The sequence below is a fragment of the Nuphar pumila genome, chromosome 12 (assembly GCF_984573655.1).
Source record: "Nuphar pumila chromosome 12, dmNupPumi1.hap1.1, whole genome shotgun sequence".
In the NCBI taxonomy this organism is placed as follows: domain Eukaryota; kingdom Viridiplantae; phylum Streptophyta; class Magnoliopsida; order Nymphaeales; family Nymphaeaceae; genus Nuphar; species Nuphar pumila.
In genome coordinates, this window is record NC_143260.1 from 16931959 (window position 1) to 16959597 (window position 27639).

Consider the following 27639-nt stretch of genomic DNA (forward strand, 5'->3'; position numbering starts at 1 on the left):
AGGTTTTTGTTGTTTCTATAATATGTTTATGCTTTCTTTCGGCCAAACTATTTTTTTATGAAGTGTAAAGACAAGATCTTTGATGTGTGATGTCATGCAGATTTAAGTAATCTTTAAATTCTTTTGATAAAAATTCTCCCCTAAATCAGTGTGAAAGATAGAAATGTCATTTTTTAATTTATTTTTGACCAAATTATGAAATATTTTAAAATGTAAGAAAACTTCATATTTATGTTTAAGGAAATAGATCCAAGTATGCCTAGAAAAATCATCAACAAAAATTACATAATAAGCAAATGCACCTTTAGATATCACAAGCATTAGGCCCCAAACATCTGAATGGACAAGTGGTCTAAAAGAAAAAAAGTTCTTTCTTGAAATGGTAATTTTTTCATTTTGCCAAGAATACAATCTTTAAAGTAAAGTTTTCAAAATTGAAAAATACGAAATTTTAGATACAATAGGATAACCAAGTCTTTTATGCCATAAATTCAAATCTAATTTATCAACATTACAATAAAATGCATTCTTGGCTATTTTCAAAAAATACATGTAGTACATGGCTCCTTCTCTATGGCCTTCTCCAAACAGCTTCCTTGACTGACGATCTTACACCCGACAGCCATCTGAGGAGAATGAACATTACATGCATGGTCAGATATTTGTCAAGAGGTTTAAATTTAATTTAAGAATATATCTAACTTTTGGAATAGAAAACCTTTTTAAATTTTAAAAAATACTTTTGAAATTTCATATTCCTTTTATCTCAAGAGATGTTTCATCGACAGAAAACATTTGACACGCTTGAGTTATGACATTTGGTTAAACTATCACCATTTGGTGTCATATGAAATGAAGCACCCGAGTCAAGAAGCCAAAGAGATTTACCGGGATCGCAGAAAGATGAAATTACGACTCCAATTAATGAAGATGCTCCTTGGAGGAGAGGTTAAAGAGCCTCCATTAGTTGAGTCAAATACATGTTTTCAATAGATGAATCTTGTGTGGTACTAACATCATTTGATTCTTGTAGACGCCAACCAAGGCAACCTTCTTCTCATATGTCTTTTTTAGCTTAGGACAATATATTTTGATGTGACCTGGTTCATGGCAATAATGACAAATAATTTTTTTTCTTTTCATACTCGTTGTCTTGTCTTACATAATGCTCATTGCTTTGCTTTCCATAATGAGGAGGTTTGTAGGTACATACATAGTTTTCTAAACTAGATAAGGCTAGTACCGAGTCATCTTCATTCTTCGTTATCCTCTTTAGCCTATTTTCCTCCATGCTTAATTCCTTAATTGTGTCTACAATAGAGGGAACCTTTCCTCCATGAAGGAGGACTGATTTTGTAGAATCAAATTCCGGTCTTAGACTATTCACAAATTGGTAGAAATGTTTTGCGTACATTTGTTTTTTGGCGAAGTTCTATATCTTCGGTACAATGTCATCTTGGCTCTGGAAGAGTCACTTCTTCCCAAAGTCCAGACAAATCGTTGTAATACTCTCTAATACTTCTATCCTTTTGCATCATAGTCCGAATTTTATCTTGAAAATTGCACACGTGCAATATCCTTAAGAGAATACATATTTTTGAGGTATTCTCATGCTTTGTTTGTATTCTCAAACTTAGCAAGACTTGAGCATTTCTTAATATCTATACTATTTATAAGCCAAGAGATGATCTTGGCATGTCCCATCCTCTGTTCCTTCCACTTTTTCTCATAAATAGCTAGGCTATTAGTTTTCTCACCCTCCGTAAGTAGAACTTTCTCGTTCTCTACCGAACTAGTTTAGGCTCCAGATCGGATCCATCAACCGGTCCCCACAACCCCTTCCCCCAAATATGGTGCTCCACAATAGAAGACCATGTTACATTATTTGTATCATTTAGTTTCACGGGCATAATGGTGATACTTTCTTTATCATCCATTATGAGAGAGAGTGAGAGATAAAGAGGAGAGGTGAGAAAGAGAAAAAAACGAGAAAAAGAAGAGAGCACAAGAACACGAGCACTCCACCAAAGTCTTGAAAAAAAAAGAGCACCACCAATGGATCACAGGAACACTTAATTTGAATCTTCAAATGCACAACCACAAACCCACCAACATAAACAAGGAGCTAGGTTCCACCAAGCTCTGATACCATGTTAAGTTATGGAAGTCTTCAAATATCACCAACAAAGTCCACCAAGTTTATACAAATGTGGACAATCACCAAAAAGGGAACCCACTATGGAGTTCACTCACAAACCCACAAAGGGGCACATTCACAACACCCACACAAGGCTGCATAAAAACATAAAAATAATAATATTTTATTATGGTGCATATGCAAGAAGCATTATATAGAGAGAGGAGGTTCACCCCTATTTATATACAACAAGGGAGCTCAATAGAGCTGTTGGAGGTGGTCCAACAGCTCTACAGTTCCAACAGCTCTATTGACTAGTCAACTTTATGTTGACTAGTTCAAAAAGAATCAAACTAAAAGAAAAAAAAGGTGATTAGGAAACTAGTTACAATAATAAATAGGAATATATATACATATACATACATTAGTATGTATACATATAAATACACACACGTATATTATATATATACAAAATATTTAGAGATATATACAATTTAACAATCCATAGATGTCCATGTTCATATCAGCATTGCAGTTGTGTCACCAGGGACATGCAACCAAAATGGCATGTCCCTGTGACATAGGAATGAGGTGTTAAACCCCATCAACTGAAGTAACCAGAATACTAGCAATGCTCCCCAAGTGAGAGTAAGCTAGCTCATTAATTCAAATGGCTCCTAGATTATGTCACATAGACAGGCACACAACAGAGACATGGCAAATCTATGAAAAGCAGGTCACAGGGAGATGTTTACATATTTTAATAATTTAAATTGCACACACATATGACACACTCACACTTATGGTATGGACATATACTGCTCTGTATCAGAAGACAGATACTTCTTTGTTTGGTCACTAGAAAACCAACAGTATCAATGATATTTTCTCTTCTACTTTGGCAAGATTTTACAGACAGCACTATATGGGTTCTATTAACTTGATCAATGAAAAACAAGGGAAGTTTCTTCCACTTCTTTATTTTTACATTTTATGGTTTGATTTTGGTTTACATATTTATGGATGCATGATATCTATTTTCTTTTTTCCGTATAATTGGGGAAAAACACTGCACTCACTTGCAAGACCATCGGTGTAAAAACCTAAGAGCCTCGCAGCAAAGGACGTGCACCCATGGGTTTTGAACTCATGACGTTCCTTCATCTTGGTGATGTTCACAAGTCACCTCTACCAGATGAGTAGAGCCCTCAAGGGCACATGACTATCTAGTTAGTACTAAATTATGTTTATCAAATTTCATTATCTTTGTTCTAGATTCTTACATTGTAAATTCATCACTCATCATCTTTGTGCCATCAGCATGGTTTGGACTTCCTCTTGTCTCCATTTATTCTAATTTAAAATTAAAAACCTAAGTTCAGGGGGGCATCTGCCCCAAAATGGCTCCCATTTCATGTGTACAGGAAAAAATTGAAAAGGGAGCATGAAAGCACACCAATTGTAAAAGAATTCAAAATAAGTTATGAAATTTATAAATTGGCAAACAAGACAAATTCAGGCTCATTGACTACTGGAGCTACAAGACATGAGAATACACAGTTGTGCAGATATAAGCTGCATTAATATCATGCAGGTAAGATAATGTTAGCTCTTACCGACACAAATTCAACAAACGCGATACGTGTAGAGTGCAAGTTATCGCCTAGAAGCCTCAAGCGGGAAACCTGTATTATAACAGACAAATGAAAATTAGCCAGAAAAGGACTTGCATCTAAAGTTTTAGAAACTGATTGATAATAAGGAAATATAGATTTCTTAAGTTGGTATTCTAACCTCACCACAATACAGCTCAAAGAAAATTTTTACATCTGTTTGAGAAATCTGCAAACATTGTTAACATAATTGGATCTATCAATACTTCAATTCAAATCTAAGAGATGAAACATGTAAGCCTCTTAGAAATTTATACAGTCCCCAGTTGTAGAGAATGAATACATGCAACACATATGAATTAAAGCACTTGCAAGATTAATGAGGTTCACTTCACTTACCTTCTTATCAATATTTGTACAATACACTGTCTGTGCACACATTTGCCGCTCATCTTCAGACTGTATTCAGATTCAATAATTGACCCCATGGCCAATCAAGCAATTTAGAATAAAACTAAAGCAAGAAAGAAAAAGAATATAGGAAAAAGGCCCTAAAAGAGTAGCTTGAAACCATCATGCTTACTTTTGGAAGAAAAGTGGGATTTACAGGCAAGATTGAAGTTTTAGAAGGTAAAACTTTAACAGGATAATATCCCAACATCGTCCCTGCAAGGTTTAGGGCTGCTCTTGCACCTTCTGTTCACACATGTTTGAGAACAACTGATAAGCCAAACTTGATAAAAATTATTAACATTAAAATGCAAATTGCAATGAACTCAGAGATCTTTTGATCAAGAGTAACATACTCTCATCAGCAAATTCTACACATGCAAATCGAAGCACTGAATGAGGATCACCACAAATACGGCAATCAAGTACCTTCAGTAAACATATTTTTAGAATTTAGGCACCACCAGTCATATCAGTTGTCAATAAAACAAACCAAGTATACAAATCAAGTAATCAATTTTACGAAGGTCATGCCATCATGTTTGTTACTGATCCCATCACATAAGCATGGAATACAAGTAAAACAACTAAAACATTACTACATGGCTTTACAATTGGCAGAAATACAAGCATTTTCACCCTTTTCCACTATACCCTTATACAAGAAAAAAGACTAAAATACCCCTATATATACATACATTAACATTCTCGCGTAAGAATGCATTTCCACCCTTTTTCACTCAAGGAAATGGGCTAAGGTAAAAAATCCATATTTTTTGCTTATTGAGTTTTTTTTTGAGGAAGATAGCATCAATTGATACGGCATGGCAATGGAGAACTCAAGCAGCGAGTGAAAATCGATTAAAAATCGAGTGCAACTATTGCCATAATACTTTTTCTGGTGGTATCTCTCGGTTGAAGCATCATTTGGCCAGGATACATCACCATATTGCCTCATGCACATCAAGGGATTTGTCAGAGACCGTGAAATAGCAATGTCAGCAGCTTGAGAGAAAAAAAAACAAGAGAAGGAGATGAATAAGGCAAAAATGGGATACGCACAGCTATAAGAGTATGTTTATGATATAAATGAGCTACCCACTTCTGATCCTACAGCCCCTAGCATAGCATTAGAAGTGGAAAAATCTGCAATGAATGGTAAAAGTGTGGATGGTGCTAGCAGTAATGGTGTGGGTAGAAAAAGAAGAGGGAAGAGTTCCTCTAAAGGAGGTAGAGTTGGAGGGTTTATTAGGAGTTTTCCCCCTCATAAGACTGGTCTTGGATCACAACCTGACATTCGCGCTGCTATGACCTCTAAACACTTAGTCGAGCAAGCAAATGTCGTGCATCAACTTTTGTGGACAATTTTTCAAGATTATGATGAAACAGTTGGAAGGAAGAAGCAGTTGTTCCAGAAAAACAACCATTATTTTTCAAAGAAGCACACCCATTATTTTTCAAAATTCAAAAAAAGTTGTTCCCCAATTAACAAAGATGTGCAACCATTATTTTTCGATTTTCAGAAACAGTTGTCCCCCGATTAAATCTAATAAATTTGTCAAGATCTTTAAAATTGGCATTTGATTCCATTTTTTAACTAAACTAAATCAGTTTTGCAAGATTTTCTTTTCTTAGAAACCTGTAACTTCTATACTTTTTATTGGTTGATCAAAAAAGGTTTCAAAACTAAAAAGCAATAAAAATTTCAGTAGCAATATTTCACGCAATATTTTTCATAATATCAGCAATACCTGTGAAGATGCTTTGTAGCAATGGTTTCAATTAACATGGGTTATATTTATACAAGCTCATGGCCTTCTTGGATCCCTCATCAGAAATTGAAATGGCAGTTGGGAAAGATATAAATGCTATAACAATCCAAATCTTCTCAAAGGTAGTTTGATAGCTTTTTGAAGTAAAGAACTCAAAGGATAAAACAATGGAGACTAGAGTAAAGAAGCAAAATACCAAGCTGTGATTGCTTTTATGATTTGGACTAAGTCATGATTTCTTGTAACCATAATCTACATCCTTCAAAGGCATATTATGGTAACGAACTTTCTCTTAGGACATTATTCATGACAAGAAAACTATTTGACTAGAAAAAAAAGGATAGATAAACAGAAAGCACATATTGTTGTTAGACAAGTGAGAGATGCCCCTATCAATTTCCCAGCTAAAATAGAGCTACTCTACAATCTAGGCACAACATCCATACAATAGAAATATTAAGGAAAGTTCTATATGGAGGATAATTTGGCAGAAATAGAAAGACAAAGTACATAAGCAAGCAATAAGCTGCACAACAATATTTGATATGCTTATTTGAATTTGGTCAAGATTTCTTGTAACAACTAATTAGAGCCTTCAAAGATACCTAACGAAAATAAATTTGTCACCAAGACCAACTATTCATGACAAAAAAGGAATAGAAATAGATTGCCTTCTGGTCAAAAAAAGGAAAGAGAAGTGGAACAAATACATATTGATAGACAGGCATCAAAAGGATAAAAAAACATGACCAAAGATACCTTCTCTCAAAAAGAAAGAAGGTATTGTGGAAGAACAAACAACATCCATGAGATTAGACAAGCCAAAACTTCACTTTTAAGAAGAATAATCAAACCCTGAATAATACATGATCACAAAACTCTTAGAGGCTAAAATTCCATAAGGATCAATTCTCCCACTTCACACCCTGCCGCAGTTGCGGTTGCCAACAAGAAGCATAAAGTCCAAAAGATTTTGTTTGTTTTAATATATCCTTTTGTTTCTAAAAGTTAATATTATTCATTTTCGAGTACCAAGAATTTCCAAAAATTAACAGAAGTTTAAGAGAGAGAAAATCAAACATCAAAACTTCTACAGATACACTGAATTCATCTTTGTTCAGGACAAAATTTCAACTTTGTTCAGGACAAAATGTTATCTAAAATATTCACAAAAGAAATCAAAAGTCTTAAACTTATTAGGATCATTTAGGTTTCCCCAACATTTATATAGAAATATTGTTAAAATATATGTTAAAATATAATTTATTTATTTATTTATTTATTTGGCTTATGTATATAAGTATATATATATACATCTATATGTCACCTGAGTACAGGTGCGGGTATGGAGGGTACAACATGGCAATTTCAAAAAATGTGGGTACAGGGACACACACACACACACACACACACACACACACACACATATATATATATATATATATATATATATATATATATATATATATATATATATATATATATATATATATATATATATATATATATATATATATATATATATATATATATATATATATATATATATATATTAAATATCACATAATACAAAATAAATTTAAAATAAACTGAATATATTCTAAATATACATGCCATATCTAAAATATATATTATATACTGAAAATATAAAGTTATAAATTGGAAATAGAATTATAAATTAAATACAAACTTGTATGTGCGGAGGGTAAAATGGTGTGTCCGGGTGTCGATGCATGTTGACACGGATAAGGAGTGAAAAATGGAGTGTTTGAGTACCATAGTGTATATATAATATATTTTTTGGGTATTGTAATAGGTAATGCCCTCTAGGGGCATTTTTGTCTTTTTATCTTGTAGTAGGTTCCATCCTCTAGGGACAGATTTTCTTTTTTTTATTGTTTTGGTCTTTCTACTAAAGACCTAGGGCACTATGGACTTCAGTTCATAGAATCGTTGGGAAGCATCCCAACAGCTATATTTATAACCGTTGGCTGCCCCTAACTACGAGTGTCAATGGTTCGGGTTTACCTGGACCCAACCCGTACCAAACCCTATAGGGTCCAGGTATGGTGATAAATCAGACCTGAAGGTCCGATTAATACATGGATCCGAGTATAGTTTGTGAAATTTTATACTAGAGTCAGGCCCGACTCGAGTTACGATTAAGACCCGCATTTTTTCAATGTAAAAATGATAAAAAATAGTATTTTACCAGGTATGGTCCAAGTCTGGTTCATGTAGTTCTTATCGGGTCCGGGTATGGCTTCTCTTATGATGGGTCTGATTAGACCCAGGTCCAAACCTAATACCATACCCGAAAATCAGGGCCAAGTCTGTTTTCACTTGGGTCTGAATGAAACCCGACCAGTTGACACCCCTACTCCCAACATCTTTATGGGAGCTCCCTAGGCCCAATTTGCTGCATATAAGGGACCTCTTGTCCCCTCCTATGTAATGCTTCTCTTAAAGTATTTATAAAATTATTTATTTTTATTTTTTGTGCCTCTTCCAGTCTTTGTGAGTTGTTTGTGTTAGCCCTTTGTGGTTTATTTTATTTAGCCCATTAGTGGCTTTTGCCTTTGTGCACGCATCGTACTCTTGTAGCCCTTTAGAGGCATATCTCTTGTGTACACTTTGATTTCATTACATGGTATCAAAGCCCCTAGGTGCTTTCACCTTTAGGCCTTATTGATTGAGATGCTCATGTGTGACTAAGTGTTTGCGGAGATTGTGCTCTTCAAGTATATTTCTATTCTTCACCTCTCATTTCCCTTTTGCTCGTCGTGGCCAACAAAGATTCAAAGATCAATCTGTTTTTATCCTCCTCTTAAGTCCTAGTTTAATTGCTTATACTGACTCTAATTTGGGTGGTTAGGTTGAATATAGGGCGATGGGGGCCACTACCACTGAAACTGTTTGGTTGACAAGTCTGCTTAAAAACATGGGAGTCATCATGTTCACTCCTTCGAAGATATGTTGTAACAACAAAAGCGTGATCTATATTGTCAGCAATCACACTTTCCATGAACGGACAAAGCACATAAAGATGGATTGCCATTATGTTTGTGATGAACATCTGAAGGGCATTATTGAACTTTTTTATGTCACATCAGAATATCAACTTGCGGATTTCTTCACCAAAGCATTGTCGTCTCCCCGGTTCTCCTTTCTAGGCAAACTTTCGGTGATCTCACCATCAGTTTGAGGGAAGGTGTTAAAATATATGTTAATATATATTTATACATTTATTTATTTATTTGTGTATGTATTTTTGTCTTATGTATATATATATATATGCAATATACTTTTTGGTATTGTAATAGGTAATGTCCTCTAGGGGCATTTTGGTCTTTTTCTCTTGTAACAATTTTTGTTTTTATTTATTTTTTGTTGTTTTGGTCTTTCCACTAAAGACAAAGTGCACTATGGAGTATGGACTTTAATCCATAGAGTCGTTGGGAGCTCCCAAATACTCTATGGGAACTCCCTAGGCCCCATTTGTTGCATATAAGGACCTCTTGTCCCCGCCTATGTAATGCTTCTCTTAAAGCATTTATAAAATTATTTATTTTTATTTTTTGTGCTCTCTTTCACTCTTTGTGAGATGCTTTTAGCCCTTTGTGGCTTATTGTATTTAACCCATTAGTGGCTTTTTGCTTTTGTACACACATTGTACTCTTGTAGCCCTTTAAAGGCATATCTCTTGTGCACACTTTGATTTCATTACAAATATAAGATCTCAAACATTTTTTGGGCACGACGGATGTATCCAAGAAAAACTTAATGTAAGCTGAAATATATAAAAATTTAAAGTGACATCAAAACCCTATAAACTATATAAATGTTTTAACTTTTGTTTTAAAAGGGTGGAAGTAGAACTTCTCTAGTAAGAACTACTGGACCTAAAGGTATAAATTCCTTGCTGCTAATAACTCCACACACCCAGCCTATTTGTGCAATTATGATGACTTGTTTCTTAGGGGCCATTTGTTTCACCCTGAATGGAAGGAAACAGGCCTGCTTTGGGTGAAACGAACACACCAAGCAGAAAGTAATGTGGGGTCTATCCATTAAATGGGCGGAGGCGCAAATACCATCAAAGTCACGGGGAATGACTTTGACAGCATTTTACCTCTTTCAAGGTAAAATGCCTTCTGCCCTACATGAATGTAACAAACAGGCCCTTAGAGAAGCCGACAAACCATACATCATGCTTATAAGTTTGACCATTAAATTACCTACCCTCAAAGGGAATCCATAATTATTTTGGTCAATAAAACCTTGTTGAAAGACTCTAACCTGTAGACAAGTACTTCACAAGGTGATTCTATTAAGCCAAGAACACTTATCCAAAAAGAAATGAACAGAATCCTTTTTGCTTCTCCTCTCAACTATGCCTATAGTTTGAGAATTGTGAAAATAATAGATGGCTAAGCCGAGAAAGAACTTGCCCAATAATCATGTCCCCGCAACAAACAAAATCTAGTCAAAGATCCTGCCCTCCTAAAAACCTGATCCTGTGTTTGTACTCAATAGAAGTCACCAGGGGGGATTTCATGGGCAATGATGATAGTAATTTTAAAATATTCACCAAGAACTTTTGGATTTGAATTTTCAGTTTCAAAATGATAGTAAAATTAATTTGACAGAATTTATCATGAATTATTGGATTTGAACTTTCAGTAGAACACATTCACAAGGACATGGACTCATACAGTTGAAAACCATCCCTCTCTCCAGTGCATGAACATGAAAGTAAAGAAGATTAAATAAGAATCTGCACATCCATACAAATATGAATGAAAGAACAGGGAACCATGAAAGAAACAAGAAATCAAGATCAGTGCCTGAATGTTCAAACACATCTAGGTGAATATTATACAATGTATATTTCTGGCTAGTATTTTCATATCACAATGCAGAAGCCTCGGTTCTTTTTCTTCTTCTTTTTTTAGTTACATGGAGAATTCAAAGCTTGGTGACAGGTAGATCATAGATCAACCCTCCATGGGGGAAAACTCTGTGGCTAGGACCCTCGCCTCCCGGGCCTATGCTGGGCATTGGAATATGCAAAGGATCCGCAGGATTCGAACCTAAACTGCCCATATGACTGTCTTGGCCCAGCCCCTCTACGCCAACCCCCTCGGGGCTTCCAGGAGCTTCGGTTAATTTAGGCAGCTGTCACAATGGCCAGCTCACCATCTTCAGGTTGTTTCTGAAAATTACCCTCCCTTTCTTGAACATGGAATTTCATAAAATTCTCAAAGTAATTTCCCCGTTTGGAGTAGTAGAATTTTAGAAAAACTTAGTTAGTAGTTTTCATGCAACAATTGGCAGCCAAAACTCCAGTTTAAGTGTTATCATGTCTTTCTGTGATTGCCTGGTTATAAAATAAAGACATATGGTTGCAAGAGATTCACTGAATTAAGCAAATCAGGGAAAACAAACTAAACTTCTTGGAGTTTCATTGGAAAATTGCACCAATTAGCACAGCTAAAAAAGACATACCTCTCCACAATTGGTAAACAACTCGGCGAGCTGCTCTTCTGTCACCTAAAGATGCATCAAATAATTATCTCAACAGTAATTTTCATAAACTAAAACACTACATCAATCCAACTGAGGAACTGAAGCAATCTTCATCCATTCCCTTACATGTAGATCAATGTCTGATACATACACGGTCCGCCTGATGCTTTCTTCTTGTTGAGCTCTTGGGGATCTTCCACTTGACCTCCTCCTCACTGGATTATAGCCGTTCCTCTTCTGTTAAACAACATCAATCCAACTGCATAAATACAGGTAACTGCTCATAGATGATTAAAGCTCTGCAAAACTAAATTGTACAACATCTACTCTTTGGGTTCTTTTGATGCACACATTTATCCAGAAAACTGGATAACCTAGAACAATGCATTTTTCCAGTATTGTGCAATATCCTAAGACCTATCCGACTTTCCCGGATAAAGGGGTGATTCCGGGGTAAACATCACACTTTTCTCTACTAAACCAAAAGAAAATTTCCATCTTGACAAAATGGAAAAGCAATCAAAGAAGAGAAAAAAGTAATTAAAACCAACAAAAAAATAGATGAAAGAAAAGAGATCATTTTTATTTCAGAAAACAAAAATCTACCATAAAAGCCACAAATTCTACAAATTCTAAATTTACTAATGATCAGGCTATAAACCTGTCATCCAATAAAATCAAATTTCCAACAAAAATCTGAAAATGCCAACTCATTGTTCAACCGCTTGATTACCCTCGAGATATCAAAATCAAAAAAATGAAGTAGAACCCAATCTGCAATAAACCCAGTTGAACACACTAACGGAAATTGCGTAAGAAGCAACTGAAAATATGAAAATGGATAAAGGGATCATCTTCCCCACCTTCCTGAAATTCCCTGAATCATTGGTGCCAGAATGCTTGTTGGGTTCGATGGCATCGTTTGAAAGGGATCGATGATCGACGTAGGAAGAGGGGAAGAACTCCTCGGCCGACGGGTTCAATTTGGAGAGCAATTCCACCAGATTATGCATGTCCCGATTGAACTCGGAATTGTGATCGGCGAGGTGGCTATGGAGATGGTGATGCATTATGGGCTTTTGCGAAAGGAATTGATGATCGGAGTTCTGAGCGATGGCCATTGAGAAACACGAAGAATGAGGAGAAGCAAAGGAAAAAGCCAGAACCAATGATCCAGAAAAGGCAAGAGGGTGGATTCTTTCTCCGTTTGAGAAAGCGAAATTTAGGCTTTCATGTTAAAAGGGAAACATTGTTAATGGGTATCCTTTCTTTCAAATTAAAAAGATAATCGGGAGGAGGATTTGTGTTAATGGAATTTGTGAACATTGGGTTTTGCTTTAGTGTCGGTTCTCTCTTTCAAAAAGGTACATAAGGTATATATATATATATATATATATATATATATATATATATATATATATATATATATATATATATATATATATAGAGAGAGAGAGAGAGAGAGAGAGACTTTTTTGTAATATTATACTAAGAGAAGGAGGAAATTTGTAAACATGCTCTCTCTCTCTCATTCATTGAAAGATCTTGAGTTAGGTATAGACAGTTCGTAGATCGGGCATGGCCGCATGGGGTTAATTTTTTTTTTTAGTACAAGGAGGAACTGCCACCGGGTTGGAGATAGTGGTGTTGGACTTAGCCCACCGTATATACTTGGCGTAAAACTCTTGAGCGCAGGCTCCGCTTGTCTGGTAGGAGCAGCCAGTGCACGTCACCCTGTGCTGGAACGTTGCAGGTTCAAAACCCAAGGTACAGTTGTATAACTGGTAGGGATCTGGCTAACCCCAGCTTGCCTTTAAAAAAAGAAAGAGGCTATGTTTCGGCTAATGCAAAGAATTTGAGTCCCATAAAAATGAAATCTCGACCGCCCATCTAGCGGCTTTTATTCCCACCCACTATGACTTCACTTTGTGTACACATACTTCCTCTTGTGTGCATCAAAGCTATATAAATACGTGCATACAAGCACCTTCTCTGGTGTGTGTCAATGACTTGTTATTATGGTGACAAATATGGAAAATTTTTAAAAAAAAAGTGAGAATTTGAGACGCCAATATTATAGTTAAATTTTACTTTTATAAACTTTATAAGTTGTATTAGTAAAAATAAGTTTTTTATTTTTTATTTAACCTGTTGTTGATATTTTGAAGTGTGAGAAATTGGAAGCTGATATTATCACCATAAATTACTTTTACATTTTTATATTTTTTTCCATGAGCTTGGATTGGTCCAATACGACCCACACATGATTTTCAGCTCATTCAAACCGTAAGGTCGACATTAACAATGTTAACCATATATGTCGCACAAAAATGTAAGTGACGTTCACTTTTAGCACTACTTTCTTATTTTGAGCAACAACAACAAAAAAAATATGTCAAACATGACCAGCTCACAACTCAAAATATGATAAATTTGGCCAATTGAATTCCATTTTATATTTTACCATTTTGTCGCTTGAAAAATTAGGCCTCTTAGTCAAATCACTTATCTAAGTTGTTGCTGAAAAAAAACATCACCATGTCAATTGTGGCCTAAAAATTCCATGTGCTATGAAAGTTGCCTAAAAAAGCCACACATCATCTAAGTTGTCGCCTTGAAAAATCAGCGAAAAATAACGGTATTGTACGGGTTTGACGTGATTCCCTAAAAACCCTATAATTTTTTATATTCTTCCAATGTCTAAAATCGTAAATATCCAACATCGTTAAGACACTTTTACTTTTCACAACTGCGAATTTAGTCATTTTTGCGATAAAATTATACCGCTCATCGAATATGTCCAACACCCACTTAAATCTAAAATCACAGGTTTTTTATGTGAATTTAGACTTCACGAACTCGCATAAATTTATTTGTGAAATCTTGGTGAAACTGAAACCACCAAAATCCCAAATACCATACTCTTTTGCATATATTTTATGAAATCGCAAAAATATATATGTGAAACTCTAAATTTGCAAATATAATACTTTTTCCATATACTTCCTGAAATCGTATAAATTTATGTGAGAAACTACACTTACCACCAAATTCATAAATATATTTTACTTATTCGCGTATATGACACGATATTGCATAAATTTATAATATTGTTCTATTTTGTGAAACCCCACTAAATTCATAAATACCTTACTTATTCACATATGCTATATGTTATTGCATAACATAATTTGTGAATCGCCTTATATCGCAAATATCATACTTATATGATACATGTGATATTGTGTAACACTCATGATTTTTCTTTAATATAAAATAAATAAAGATGCATTTTTATGTCCAATATAGGTGTGCAAATTATTAAATTTAATTTGTATTTGGATCTCAGATATTTCTATAATGGACATCGTATAATTGGATATGGATCTAAACCTTAGTATTTGGATCTAATATGGAATTACCTTATGGATATTGACTCTTAAACTCATTAGTGGATTTGGATTTAATTAGTACTATTGGATCCAATCTCATTTAGATTGGATCCATAGGGTGGGATGGCCCTAGGTGGACCCCACTTGAAACTAATTGATTAAATGGCAAGTTAAATAATTAAATAATTAAATGAGAAGTGTATGGAGGGAGGACGTCCCCACCTCTCTTGCTCCTTTAATTATTTAACTTATAGTAGTTAATTAAAATTAAAGTCAATAGTAGGTAAGAGTCCTAAATAAACTTGGGAGTTTTAGATGGACTAAACCTAAAAGTTTCTAAACACTTAGAACACCCTCTGCCTCCCACACGATCTTGGGAGAGGGTACATAAATAGACCCCCTCTCCTATCTCTCTAAAGTTTCTTATTCTCATTATCTCTCTCTCATTTTCTCTCTCCTCTCAAACCACCATCTTATCTCTCTTCTTCTTACTTGACCCACAACCCCTAAGGGAGAACCTTTGAAAACGTGTGGTAGGTTGTAGCCATTAAAGCTGCAACACGTTTGTGGTGAAGCTTCGCATCAATACCGGATATTCAATAATTTTTCATTTTATGAGATTTTAGGTAGAGAACCTTCAACATGTGTGTATGTATGTAGTACCAAGGGTAAATCCATATGCTGAAATATAGTTCTACACATGTATTAGAGGTGATATCAGTCTCAGTCATATGTTTGGATCGATATTTGGTATTTTTTAGGTCTACGAGACTATGAAACGTGATTTTACCAAAAATGATTTCTAGAAAACCCTATTTCTTGATCATAGTTTATAAAAAGCATGATTTATATTTCTAAATTATATTAGATGTGTGTTTTGTGTGATTAGCATGTTGAAATCATATTAAATTTTATATTTATGGTATTTAATCAAATAAAATATATAAAAAAATAAAACCCTAAGTATGGAAAATCAATTTTGGGGATTTTGAGTTTCTTGGTTGTTTCAAATTCAATTTTTTGTATTGGACAATTTCATATATAGCATAAAAATTTGTTGATGCATGTTTATACTGCGATTGAATGTATCATAATGAATCAAATCATAAAAATCATGTTTATATATTTTATTGTGTGAAAAATATAGAATATACATAATTTTTCATGAAAAGGCACACAGTTTTGTTTTTCACAAGCACAAACACTTTTTAAGAACTTTATCGTACACTTAAACGGCTTCGCTAAAAAATTTCAAATTTTAGAGGAATGTTTCAGATTCATAAATGAAATCCCAAAAGAAATTTTGGCTTTGTTTGAATATCGAATGAGAAGTTACAGTCTCTAGAAGTCGAAATTGGATTTCTGTCATGACAGACATCATGTATTTCAATTGTATTGTGTTGTCAATTTTATTTCTATTAATATATACCATGGTTATAGCTTAAAAATGTATGTATCTTAGAATACATATTGAATAAGTTTCAATAAAAAAATTGGTATACAAATTCATTATAGTGTATGAGATAAAAATCATGAAAGTTGGTCTACAAACTTGAAAGTTTCTACAACCCGGCCTGTCTAAGAACCTAAATCAGTTGCAGTATGTGAATTTTAATTCATAGATCCGATAGAGTTTGGGAATGATCTCTATGAGAGATTATTTCAGACATGTCCATCTATTTACAATAATTTTTATAAAAGTTTTCATATTCTATAAGGTTACTTATTTGAGGCTTCTTTGGAGGGACTAAGCTGGACAGGTTAGTTCAGGAGGAGATAAACCAGTATCAGTAAAATAATTATTCTCCTGCTATGAATTTCAAATGAGGCAAAGTTTGTGACTATGTTTAGCTAACACATCCGTGCATATATTGTTAAATTTTTTTATTTTTTCTCACTATAATCTGATCGGGATAGAATTTATACCGAATGATAAAATTAAGTCTTTGCAATTTCGAGTTAGAACTCTTGTACTTATGTTGTCTAGGTTCTGGAAGTGAATCAGTTGGAACATGGTTTAGTTCCAGAATTGAATAAAATGAATACATGAATGATTGAATATCAATGTAGATTTTTATTGATGTTTATAATATGCATTTAGATATTATACATTCTTTTATGTTATAACGATTAACATGAATTAATATACTATATGTGCTTGTATGGAATGACATATTTATGGTATGCATGCTTTTATGTTATTGTGATTAACATGAATTGATATACTATATGTGCTTGTATGGAATGACATGTTTATGGTATGCATGTGACATGTCTTAATGCATATAGGGCTATGACATATAGCAAGTGTGCATATGAGGTTCTATTTGCATAATTTTTTTGAAATATAGCATGGGCCATGTGATTGTTGCATATGATATCCTAATGTGCATGTTATAATAGTTGAGTGAAGTATATCATGATTGTGCCTGAAATTTGACACGTGTGTGCATACTAACAAACAGACATTTGATTATGAAAGTATAAACCTGAGACACATAGTGTGGGTGGACAACCCAACTGCACTGACCTATTGCCTTAATAAAGAAAACCCTAAGGGCGATTTATAAGCAGAATTAGTCGTTGAAATCGTGGGATGATAGATCATATTATCGGTTCTTGGCAAAATTAGTCGTTGAGCTCGCATGATCGAAATTCCCTGATCTGCCTTAAAGAGAGCAGAGTTACAACTTGTGTGGACCCTGTTTTATTTTGTGGGCAAAATGTCTCACTGGTCCCCAGTCCATGGGGTTAACGAGGGGGAGGGGTAGACTACCTAAGCTTGTCCTAGGTGGTATGTCCATGTATTTGCAGAGTTAAGATTGATCATGTTGGTAGCCACTGGTGGGTTTCTCTCGGCGTTGGACCGCTGTTAGGTGTTTTAGCTCAGTTGGTCACTCGGTTTTAATTAAAATACATTAAATACTATACCTTGAGTGATTTGGACTGGGTTATGTGACTCTTGCATTTGTTGAATAGGGATACCTTACAAATATTGCATGCATGTTCATAGTTGCAATTTTAATTAAAGCATGCTCTTGATTATGTGATGATTAACTGTGATATAATTGGATATTATGTTTCCTCGAATTGTCTGTTTAATTGAATGCATACGACTATTGATGGCATGTACATGTGTGCTTTATATTATGTATATATGACTTGTTGATAATTTTTAAAAACAACAAATACAAATAGTTGAGCTGGAGCAATTGCGGGGGTGCCATGTGAATCAACAATTGATCCTTGGGAGATGTTTTGGACTTTTATCATTATTCATTTTATTTAATTGTTACCTTTAAATATTTGATTATAGAGTGAATGGATTGGTTTTATAATGGTTAGGTAGCGACATTTTTATATACTTGTAACTCATTCAAATTGTTTAACCAGTTTTCAAATTGATATTTTTGTTGTGGTTTCGAATTTTATTAAACAAAAAGGATTTTATCAATTGGTCATCCTAATTTGAATATTGTTATAGGAAGCTAGTAAACGTCAGTGTTTGTGCAGACTGACTCCTTAGAGCTTAATTTGATTAAGGTCATATCATTGATGCGACAATTTAATGATTCTTTTTTGTAGTGTGTTCAATAGGTTTGATAATGGTGTTTCATACTAGATCGAACATTTGGAGGCTAAGATACGCTCGCACTTGCGTTCATGTGGCCTTGGCACAGTTGAAACTTATTTGTTGGTAAAATCGTTGGATAATTTTAGTTTGTCATGTATGCAAAATGTAAAAATTCATTGCAATTAACTGATTTCATTGATTAAATTGATATATATATATATATATATATATATATATATATATATATATATATATATATATATATATATTGTTATTCCTACTATACATGAATGCAATTGATTAGTTTGTCATGTATGTATACAAAATGTAAAAATTTATTGTAATTAAACGATTTCATTGATTAAATTGATATATATATATTTCTACTATACATGAATGCAATTGATTAGTTTGCCATGTATGTGTGCAAAATGTAAACATTCATTGCAATTGACTGATTTCATTGATTAAATTGATATATATATATTATTACTATACATGAATGTAATTGATTAGTTTGTCATGTATGTGTGCAAAATATAAAAATTCATTGCAATTGATTGATTTCATTGATTAAATTGATATATATATATATATATATATATATATATATATATATGTACATGAATGCTATGTTTGTGTGTAAAATGTAAAAAATCAATGTAGTTGACGAATTTCATTGATTAAATTTATATATATATATAGTTGCTGAGTTATTGCATCAGATGCATTTTCTTAAATTTTTTAAGATATACCATGGAACATCAGTCAACCCCTGCTAGAGGTTATTATGCAGTTTTGGAATCCGGCAACCAACATATTTCAATTCAAAGATTTTGAGATGGTTATCACGTTGGAGGACTTGACTTGAATAATCAAACTAAAGTGTCATGGAGAGCCGGTTAGTGGATAGTAGTGAAGAAATTTTAAGCAGTTGTGTGATATTTATTTACAAGTAGATAATGATGTGTTTGAAATCAATAAAATCAAGTTCTTATGGCTTAGGAGCAATTATGACCCTGGTAAAGTGAGGTGAATGAAGGTGAAACTACCGTGTGTTAGAATAAAGCACGGTAGTAGGGTGGACAAGATGGTAACCTTGCTATACTTTTTTGGCTCAGGCTTTTTCATCAACACTGTTGAAAAGTCGGTCAATACATCGTACATCAAACTGTTAAAATACCTAGATCACGTTGATCAATACGTATAGGGAGTAATTGTACTTGCACACCTGTATGCAAGTTTTAGTAGTACGAGAAGCAGAAGAAATTTTTTTGTCAAGATATTGGTGTTGCTGGAGGTATTTATTTTTTCATTGTACCTAAACTTTTTTATTTATATTTATTCTTATACTTATATATTGTGTTTTGAAACATACTGTGTATTAATTCTTGTTAATCATTGTTACGCAGGTTTGAATATGGGAGCACATATCCATTGAAAGGTCCCAGATGCATAACGTTGCCCATGAATTTACACGTGCCACAATGTAAAGTTGGTAATGCAATGAAGAGGGTCATGATCGAAGATTGGTGGGTCCTCATATATCACATGCCAACTACGCTACATTGCTTTGCAGGCTGACTAGGGCAAACATAGGTATTGTAGTTGATATTTTGTATTTTTTTTAATAAATGCATATCGATAGGCCTAACTATAAAAAAATGTAGATAAACTGGTGCCCTTATGAATGTACGTGGGAGGACGAGGAGAATACCGATGTGGTTGTGGGGGTGAAGGACATCACCAAGAAGGATATTTGGATGCACATCATAAATAAAGTTGATCAGCAAATGACTAACCGAGTTATTTGGCAGTTTGGGTTTGTTCAACAACCAACCAGTCGACCTCACATAGTTAGAAAATTTTTATTACATGCCATGAAAGACTAGACGAAGGATTTTCCACGATATTTCTCTCTGAACTTTAATACTGGCACAAGGGTGACACATCGGCTTGTCATCCATGAAAAGTGTCACTAATAATGATTGTATAACCGCCCAAACAGGTTGAAAGTTCTTCAATGGCAAAGAGGACATTTCAGAAAGAGAAGAAAGTTGAAGAAAAACATAGAAAGAATGTAAGTAGATCGAAGGGAGAGTTGACTCTTGTACTTGAAAAAATTGGCATGCTGAAAAATATGGTACGTACTCAAGAGAATATGATATGTACTCAAGATGACCTTTTGAAGAACGCAAATAAGGTCATCAAGAAGCTACGATCGCAGCAATCACAACATCCTCAACCACATAAATTCATTTGATTATTTTTTATTTTTTTGTATATATTCAAATATTAACATTGTAACTCATTGACTTACTCATTGATTTGTATATAATGTCATTTGAATGTTTCTATGCATGAATTTGTATATAGAGTCGTTTGTTTGTCATTCATTTGTATATAATATCATTGATTGAATGTTTAAATTATTTGAATGTGAAACTAAAACCACTATTGAATGTTTAAACTAAAACCACTACTCTCGTACTTTAAATGATTTGAATGTTCAAACTGAAAGCATTGTTGAATGATTTGTATATAATGTCATTATTTATATGTTTTCAAATCATTTGAATGTTTAAATGATTTGAATGTCTATTTGCTTACATTCATTGTTATCTGGGTTGTTATATGTGAAAATCCACGTTTGGTTTATATATGATTTGATAAATTCGCAAAAATAAGAAAATTTGCATATTTGTCATAATTTTGCAAATATTTAAATACAATATTTGTGATATCTGGAGATTCGCAAATAACTTCATGCAAGAGCATTCAAGTTATGCGAAAAGTAAGATATTTGTGAAATTAGTGGTAAGTGCTTCGCAAATATATTTTTGCGAAATATTAACATATATGTGAAAGAGTATGATATTTGCGATTTTAGTGGTTTTAGTTTCATCGAGATTTCACAAACAAATTTGTGCGAGTTAGTGAGGTCTAAATTTGCATAAAAAAACCAGTGATTCTGAATTTAAGTGGGTGTTGGACATATTTGATGGGCGGTACAATTTTATCACAAAAATGACTAAATTTACAATTACGAAGGGTAAGAGTGTCCTAATGATGTCAAATATTTATGATTTTGGACATCAAGAGAATATAAAAAATTATAGAGTTTTTAGAGAATCGGGTCAAATTACCCATATAGTATAATCATTTTATGAAAAACCAGGCACCAAGTAAGTTGTCACATGAAAAAAACAGGTACAATGATTTCGACCAAACAAAAGAGTAAAACTGTTAAGAAAATGGTGAATTGGTCATTTTTGTTATATTTTGTAGTTTGTGGTTAGTTATGATATTGTGCTAAAAATTAGTGTGATCTATGTCATTATATATATATATGTGTGTGTGTGTTTTGGTGAGTGCGCAGAGTCGGATTTACAGAAAAAAAGTATCAAAGATAAATAGTTTACACTAGTGGTTTGAATCACCAAAGGAACTTGTATAGGCACCAAATTCCGATTATTCAAGTCTTCCCCACCAAATAGATCATGTAGATCATATTTGTAAGCTTGGATTCACTTAAAAAAATGCTAGTAATAAATTCTTGCTCACTTCAACTCATTGATATTGTATGCACATCCATACCATTATATAGTGTGTGTGTGTACGCAATAGACTCACAACATTACATCATCTATGTCACACGCATGTGCACACACATACACGCACAAAGAGAGAGAGAGCTCAACCGTTATGTCCTAATTGCAACCCTTAAAGCTTAGTTTGAATAACTTTGTTGGCAAACCAACTATTCAAAACACTGCAACAAAATTACTGTTCATTCTAACATTAGAAGAGAAGACCTATCTGGTGGAAATGTATTTTATTTTGATGACTCCCTAATAAGCTTATCCAAGGCTATCCAAGTACATGGCGATTAGATTAAAAGACAGACCTTAACAGCATGGGACAGTGGTGTTATGCGGTCCGTCAACCATGATAAGGTACTAGCTACTTTTACAACCAACCTTTGCCCCAAGAGTTCCAAAAAGCTAATGACCTAAACGTGCTCTCTTCGAAAATGAGATTGTATGAGAATAAGATCTTTTTTCCATTTTAGTCATGTCATTTATGTCTTGATGGTCGATTTTTGCTCATTTCTATGGAGTTTATCATACTTCTCAAGGTATCCTCAATGTTATAAGGATGCTGCAATTATAGAAAATGGGCAGGAGTCCAATCAGATTGTATAGCTAATCTCTCTCTCTCTCTCTCTCTCTCTCTCTCTCTGTTGCTTATACACTATTCACAACAATAAGAAAAAATTCAACCCCACCAATTCTTGGTTTTGATATGCAACCAAGTAATACAACTCAAACTTTCTTGGTTTGAATCAAGAACCCAGTAATGTTGCATACACGTCAATTCGCTTTGTCAGCATAGAAATATCAAAAGGGGCAGCAAGATCACAATATCATAACCAAGGGGTCTCGGGTTTAAATCGCAAGGGGGTTATTGGCCAGCTTGCCTTTAGAAATCAAATTGAGTCTTTGAATCGGAGAACTTCAATAAGTTCATATTCAACAATCTACCTTAATCCAGCTTTCTAGACGCAAGACTGCATCCAATTACTCCTCAAGGGAACATATATTTGAAAGAAATAAAAACTCCAATTCAAACAATTCAAGGGACAATCATACGCCATTTTCAAGGACATTGTGCATCTCAGTTTTCATTGCAGTGACATCCAGCAATAAGCCAAACCATTCAGCCATAAAACAATTTATTGCTGAAGACACAATGATCATTGCTTCAATCAAAACTAGTTTTATATAGTTTTTTTTTTATTAACAAGCTGGGAGATTAAGGCTCCCCACTTTTACCCTCAGTAGACAAGACCTACTGTGGTTACATGCCAATTTGACAATAGGAGGTTTATCTTTCCATAAAACATGGTCCCCATCTTGTAATACAAAATCTAATATAAGACACATTCCAGTCTGGGTCTCTAACCTGGAAGGTGCATCTCTGCAATATGCTATCTCAAGCTCGCTCATGACCCTGTTATCTCAATCGACCCTCTTGCGCTGCCTTCATATGATGCACCCATCTTTTGTTGCGAGAATGGACCTAAATATTCATCCTGGGTTCTGTTGCAACTGTCATAAAAAGTTCTTCTAAGATCAGTGTTTCATGAGAGAGTATCTCTTCAGGATATTGTTCAGCTCCTATTATCTTCTAAATCCCCCTAGAGTTTCTCATAGCATATTGATATCCTTATACTACTACAAGCCATTTTATCCAATAGCTGAATGTCAAGGACATTTTCTGGTCCATTTGTTGGGAATGAACTGAAATTTGTCCAATAAAGTTGAGCAGTTTCCGCATGAACGATTTAGTTTCTTAGTTTCCAAATGTACCAAATGACTAGGTAGAATGTATGGTTCCAACATTTTTGAACCCATCTCTTTTTGAATTGAACTTTAAACTACCACTGTAATTCCTGAACAATAGATTGGGATATAATTCTGTTTTTACTGAATTTTTCCATGATGTTGGCCCACATAATTTGTGCCGCCCGGTATTGTATGAATAGGTGGTGGTTGCACTCCTCGCTGGTCAAGCAAAGTGCACACCGGTTAACCAACAAACATCCTGTACACATTTTCATTCTGGTTGTCAGTTAGTCAGTTCAAAATGCATGAAAAATGGCCAGAAACAGTCTATGTAAATCACTTGAAAGATGTTCAGATCGAGATGATAATTTCACTTTGATCCAGTTCTTAGAAACAAATTGAATAATGCAGATCCAAAGAAATGCTGCTCAGAAAACAGAATGATCAAGTACGGGCTTGAGTGGCCCTTGAAGAGACTAGATGACTCATGACACCCAGTCATTTTATAACTGAGACCAACTCAGATTTAAAAGAAACTGTCCAGTGTTTTTTTCATATCCATCAACTCACAAACTCAGCCACTCGCAAAGCTACTCAATATTTTTTAGAATGGTAAAATATAAGCAATAAGGATAAAATATACGCTCCACCCGATATTCAGGGTAAAATCATAGAATATGCATATTTACAGAAATCATAAATCATCACACACAAGACAATGGACTTACAACATTTGAAGCACATAAAAGGGAATAGGAGGCAAATTACACCCGATATTCAGGATTAAATAACATGGCCTCTTGATATATTAGATCCCTCATCTGATCCTCTGTCAAAGCATCCTGTTCAAAATCGAAGCTGAAAGGAGTTAAGCAAACTGGTTCATCACTGATGTCATGGAGTGATGCCAGGTATGGGTGAGCCAGTGCATCCTCAACTGCACGACAGAAAATCACTTAGAAGAGTGAAGGCAAAACTTCCATTATAAAAATAAAAAAAAAGTCATCGAATTAGTATGTCAGCTTAATGGAAGGACAAAGGCCGTTCCTTTTTTCTTCTCCAATTCAGTGCATGACTTTAATTTCAATTGAAACTAGAAAGCTCTCTGAAATTAGAATAATGGGAACACCATGGATCTCCAATTGTGCATGTCACTGAAGTGTATGCAGATGCATATGCATGGGTATAGAAGTTTCTCCAGATTTACCAGTAATCCTTTGTCTTGGGTCAAACGTCAACATCCTCTCCACAAGATCGATAGCTAAAGGATGAACATGTGGAAATTTCTGTGCAACAGCTGATTTGGCCGTGGAAGCTGTTGAATGTATCTTCTTGCATTCTCATTCACAAACCCCATATCATTATCTGTAGGAGTGCCAATTAGCTGAAATCACTATGTTAGAAAAATCATTTACAATATTCTCCTACAAATGCCATTCTATCACTACAGCAGAAGTGTTAATTATAAGCAGCAGCTGTATGCCCAACACCACATCAAGACGCAGGCCTCAAGCAAAAGGGTGAATAATTATTGTGCCGCTGGAACCTAGCTTGAATTATCCAGCTACACAGCAAGAAGTCTCTTTGCATTTCAACCTGCATTCTGCATCATTCTCAATCCTAGGCTGCTGATTTGAGGTTGCTGAACTTCATGATGTACAACCTCACCTTCACCAATGCCACTAGTGAGTCATGCACTCGGCCAGGGTGTTGTAGATATAAGACCTCTTCAAAGGCATTTTTTATCAAAAACTACATTCTTTAATGCATGTATATACAGTTTTTTGGACAGAAGTAACTACAACCATTATAATTTTCAGAATGTTCAACAAATCAGCATATTTCAGCCACAACTCTCTCTCTCTCTCTCTCTCTCACACACACACACACACACACAAATAGTCAGCCTTCATCTTATTTTAAGAATTTCACCATTAATGTGGAATTTCTACTCAAATGTTGAAATTCACTCTTCAAACGCACTGCTCTACGTTCTAAAATTTGAGAAAATGGTGAATGAAGTAGACCCGTAGATCCATTGTACTGCATTAATTTGGCATGCCAACCAATAATTCCTATGAGAGATTAGGTGCAATATAAGCAACTAGAACCTCATATCTCTTCATCCATGTCACGTATGTTAGGTTTTTTATTGTCATTGATAATACATCTCCATTATTTTTTCCTTCACTATATTGGATCAGACCACCTCAGATGACCCATAAGATCATGACTCCTGATGATAGGAGTAATGACCCATTTCCTGTAAATGAAATTAGTATATTAAGTTTTTGGAAAATCGAACATGGAAGCAAAAGATGAGTCGATAAGTAGTTGTGACGAATCCACGTCATAAAGTGTGAGAAAGCAATGCAAGATCTAGAGGACCAGACTAGTGCTCTCTCTCTCGCACACACACACACATATATATATATATATATATATATATCGTACTCAATTAATTTTGGGACATAAAATACCCCTTAAAATGGTTTCTTTGTGATTTATGCATTGTATATTCTTGTCATTATCTTAAATTCCATTATTTAATATAATAACCTAATGACCAACCTACCCTTTCTTAAATTCTTCCTGTTTATTCCCTAAACTCTCCTCTCCTCCGCATGATTCACCAATCACCAGCATGAAATCGGCATCTGGAACTCAGAATCTCCAAAAGTCTCTCTCTCTCTCTCTCCACTGTGGAATCCATGGCCATTGAATGCACAGGTACTGAAAATAAGGTTTGCTAATGATTCTCAATCTACAGATATTCTTGGATACAACCATGGAAGACGCCTATTTTCTTGAACTGAAATAAAAACTTATCATGTGGTCAGTAATCATTTTGGCTCTGTTCAGGAAGTTGCAATCTCCTTAAATGCGTGAAACCCAAAAGTTGTGTGTTTGGGGTCCCAATGAGCGCCACGTATAAAAGCTCGTGGGGCGCGTATCCTCGTGTCTGTCGGCATCACTTAGCATCTGAATCTAGTGCGGTAGCAAAGACTTCAGTACCCTTTCCCACCATTATTTTCATGAAACGATGATTCAAGAAAAGGACAAAAATGTCCTCTATCTAGAAAATTGAAACGACAATGTGAGATCCTCCGAGCCATTATTGCCATGAAAGGACGGTTCAGAAAAAGGACAAAAATATCCTCCATTCAAAAAAGGAAAACGACGGTTTGAGATCCTCCATTTAAAAAAGTGAAACATCGGTTCGAAAATGATGTTAACTCTTCAAAGTCCAAATGTTCCATTTTCGCCCTAAGCAATAAACTTTTGCACCATCTGCTGTAACAGGAGTTCCCTTTGACGATGCACCCTTTGCGTAATCACCATCTGTAAGTACAACTTCAGGTTGCTTCTCATTCATTGCTTGTGTAAATACTTTGAACAATCACTCAAAGCTTTTTTTCGTCTGATCGTACAAAAAAGTGTCACCTAATATACAACTCTGTGAGTGATGGTTTACTCCGATAAACTGCGCAAATGATCATTGTTCAGTATTAATCTTCACTGTCGTATAAAAAACAAGCACATCATTGAAGCATTCATAATCTACTCTTGACTTTGAATCTGCCCAAAATATATTCACAATATATCTATCTTTATCCAGTTGCATTGCACTAAAGAAATCAGGATCAATGTTTGACTTGTTCTGTAAGTAATCAACCAAAGAACATATTTCTCTATTCTTCATATTATCTGTCATCTTCCTTCTCAAGTGGTTTCCTAGATCCATAGGTGTGAATGACATATTCTCGAGACCACCATCTATGTGCGTGCACAAATTGTATATCTTTCTTGGTGCAATGCCGGCG

The 27639-nt window shown here is 34.5% G+C and overlaps 1 protein-coding gene across 1 annotated transcript in view; it reads right to left on the reverse strand.

Annotated features, from left to right (window-relative positions):
- Positions 1-12756, reverse strand: part of LOC149820148 (polyadenylate-binding protein-interacting protein 9-like) — a 47902-nt gene extending 35146 nt beyond the window's left edge. The window contains exons 1-8 of the mRNA XM_089982590.1: positions 12365-12756; positions 11628-11738; positions 11481-11525; positions 4557-4629; positions 4334-4446; positions 4150-4209; positions 3932-3979; positions 3754-3822 (exon numbers count right to left, since the gene is read on the reverse strand). Of these exons, the coding sequence (XP_089838716.1) occupies positions 3754-3822; positions 3932-3979; positions 4150-4209; positions 4334-4446; positions 4557-4629; positions 11481-11525; positions 11628-11738; positions 12365-12622 (777 nt within the window). The 5' untranslated portion in view covers positions 12623-12756. The remainder of the gene's footprint in view (positions 1-3753; positions 3823-3931; positions 3980-4149; positions 4210-4333; positions 4447-4556; positions 4630-11480; positions 11526-11627; positions 11739-12364) is intronic.
- Positions 12757-27639: the final 14883 nt, after the last annotated feature.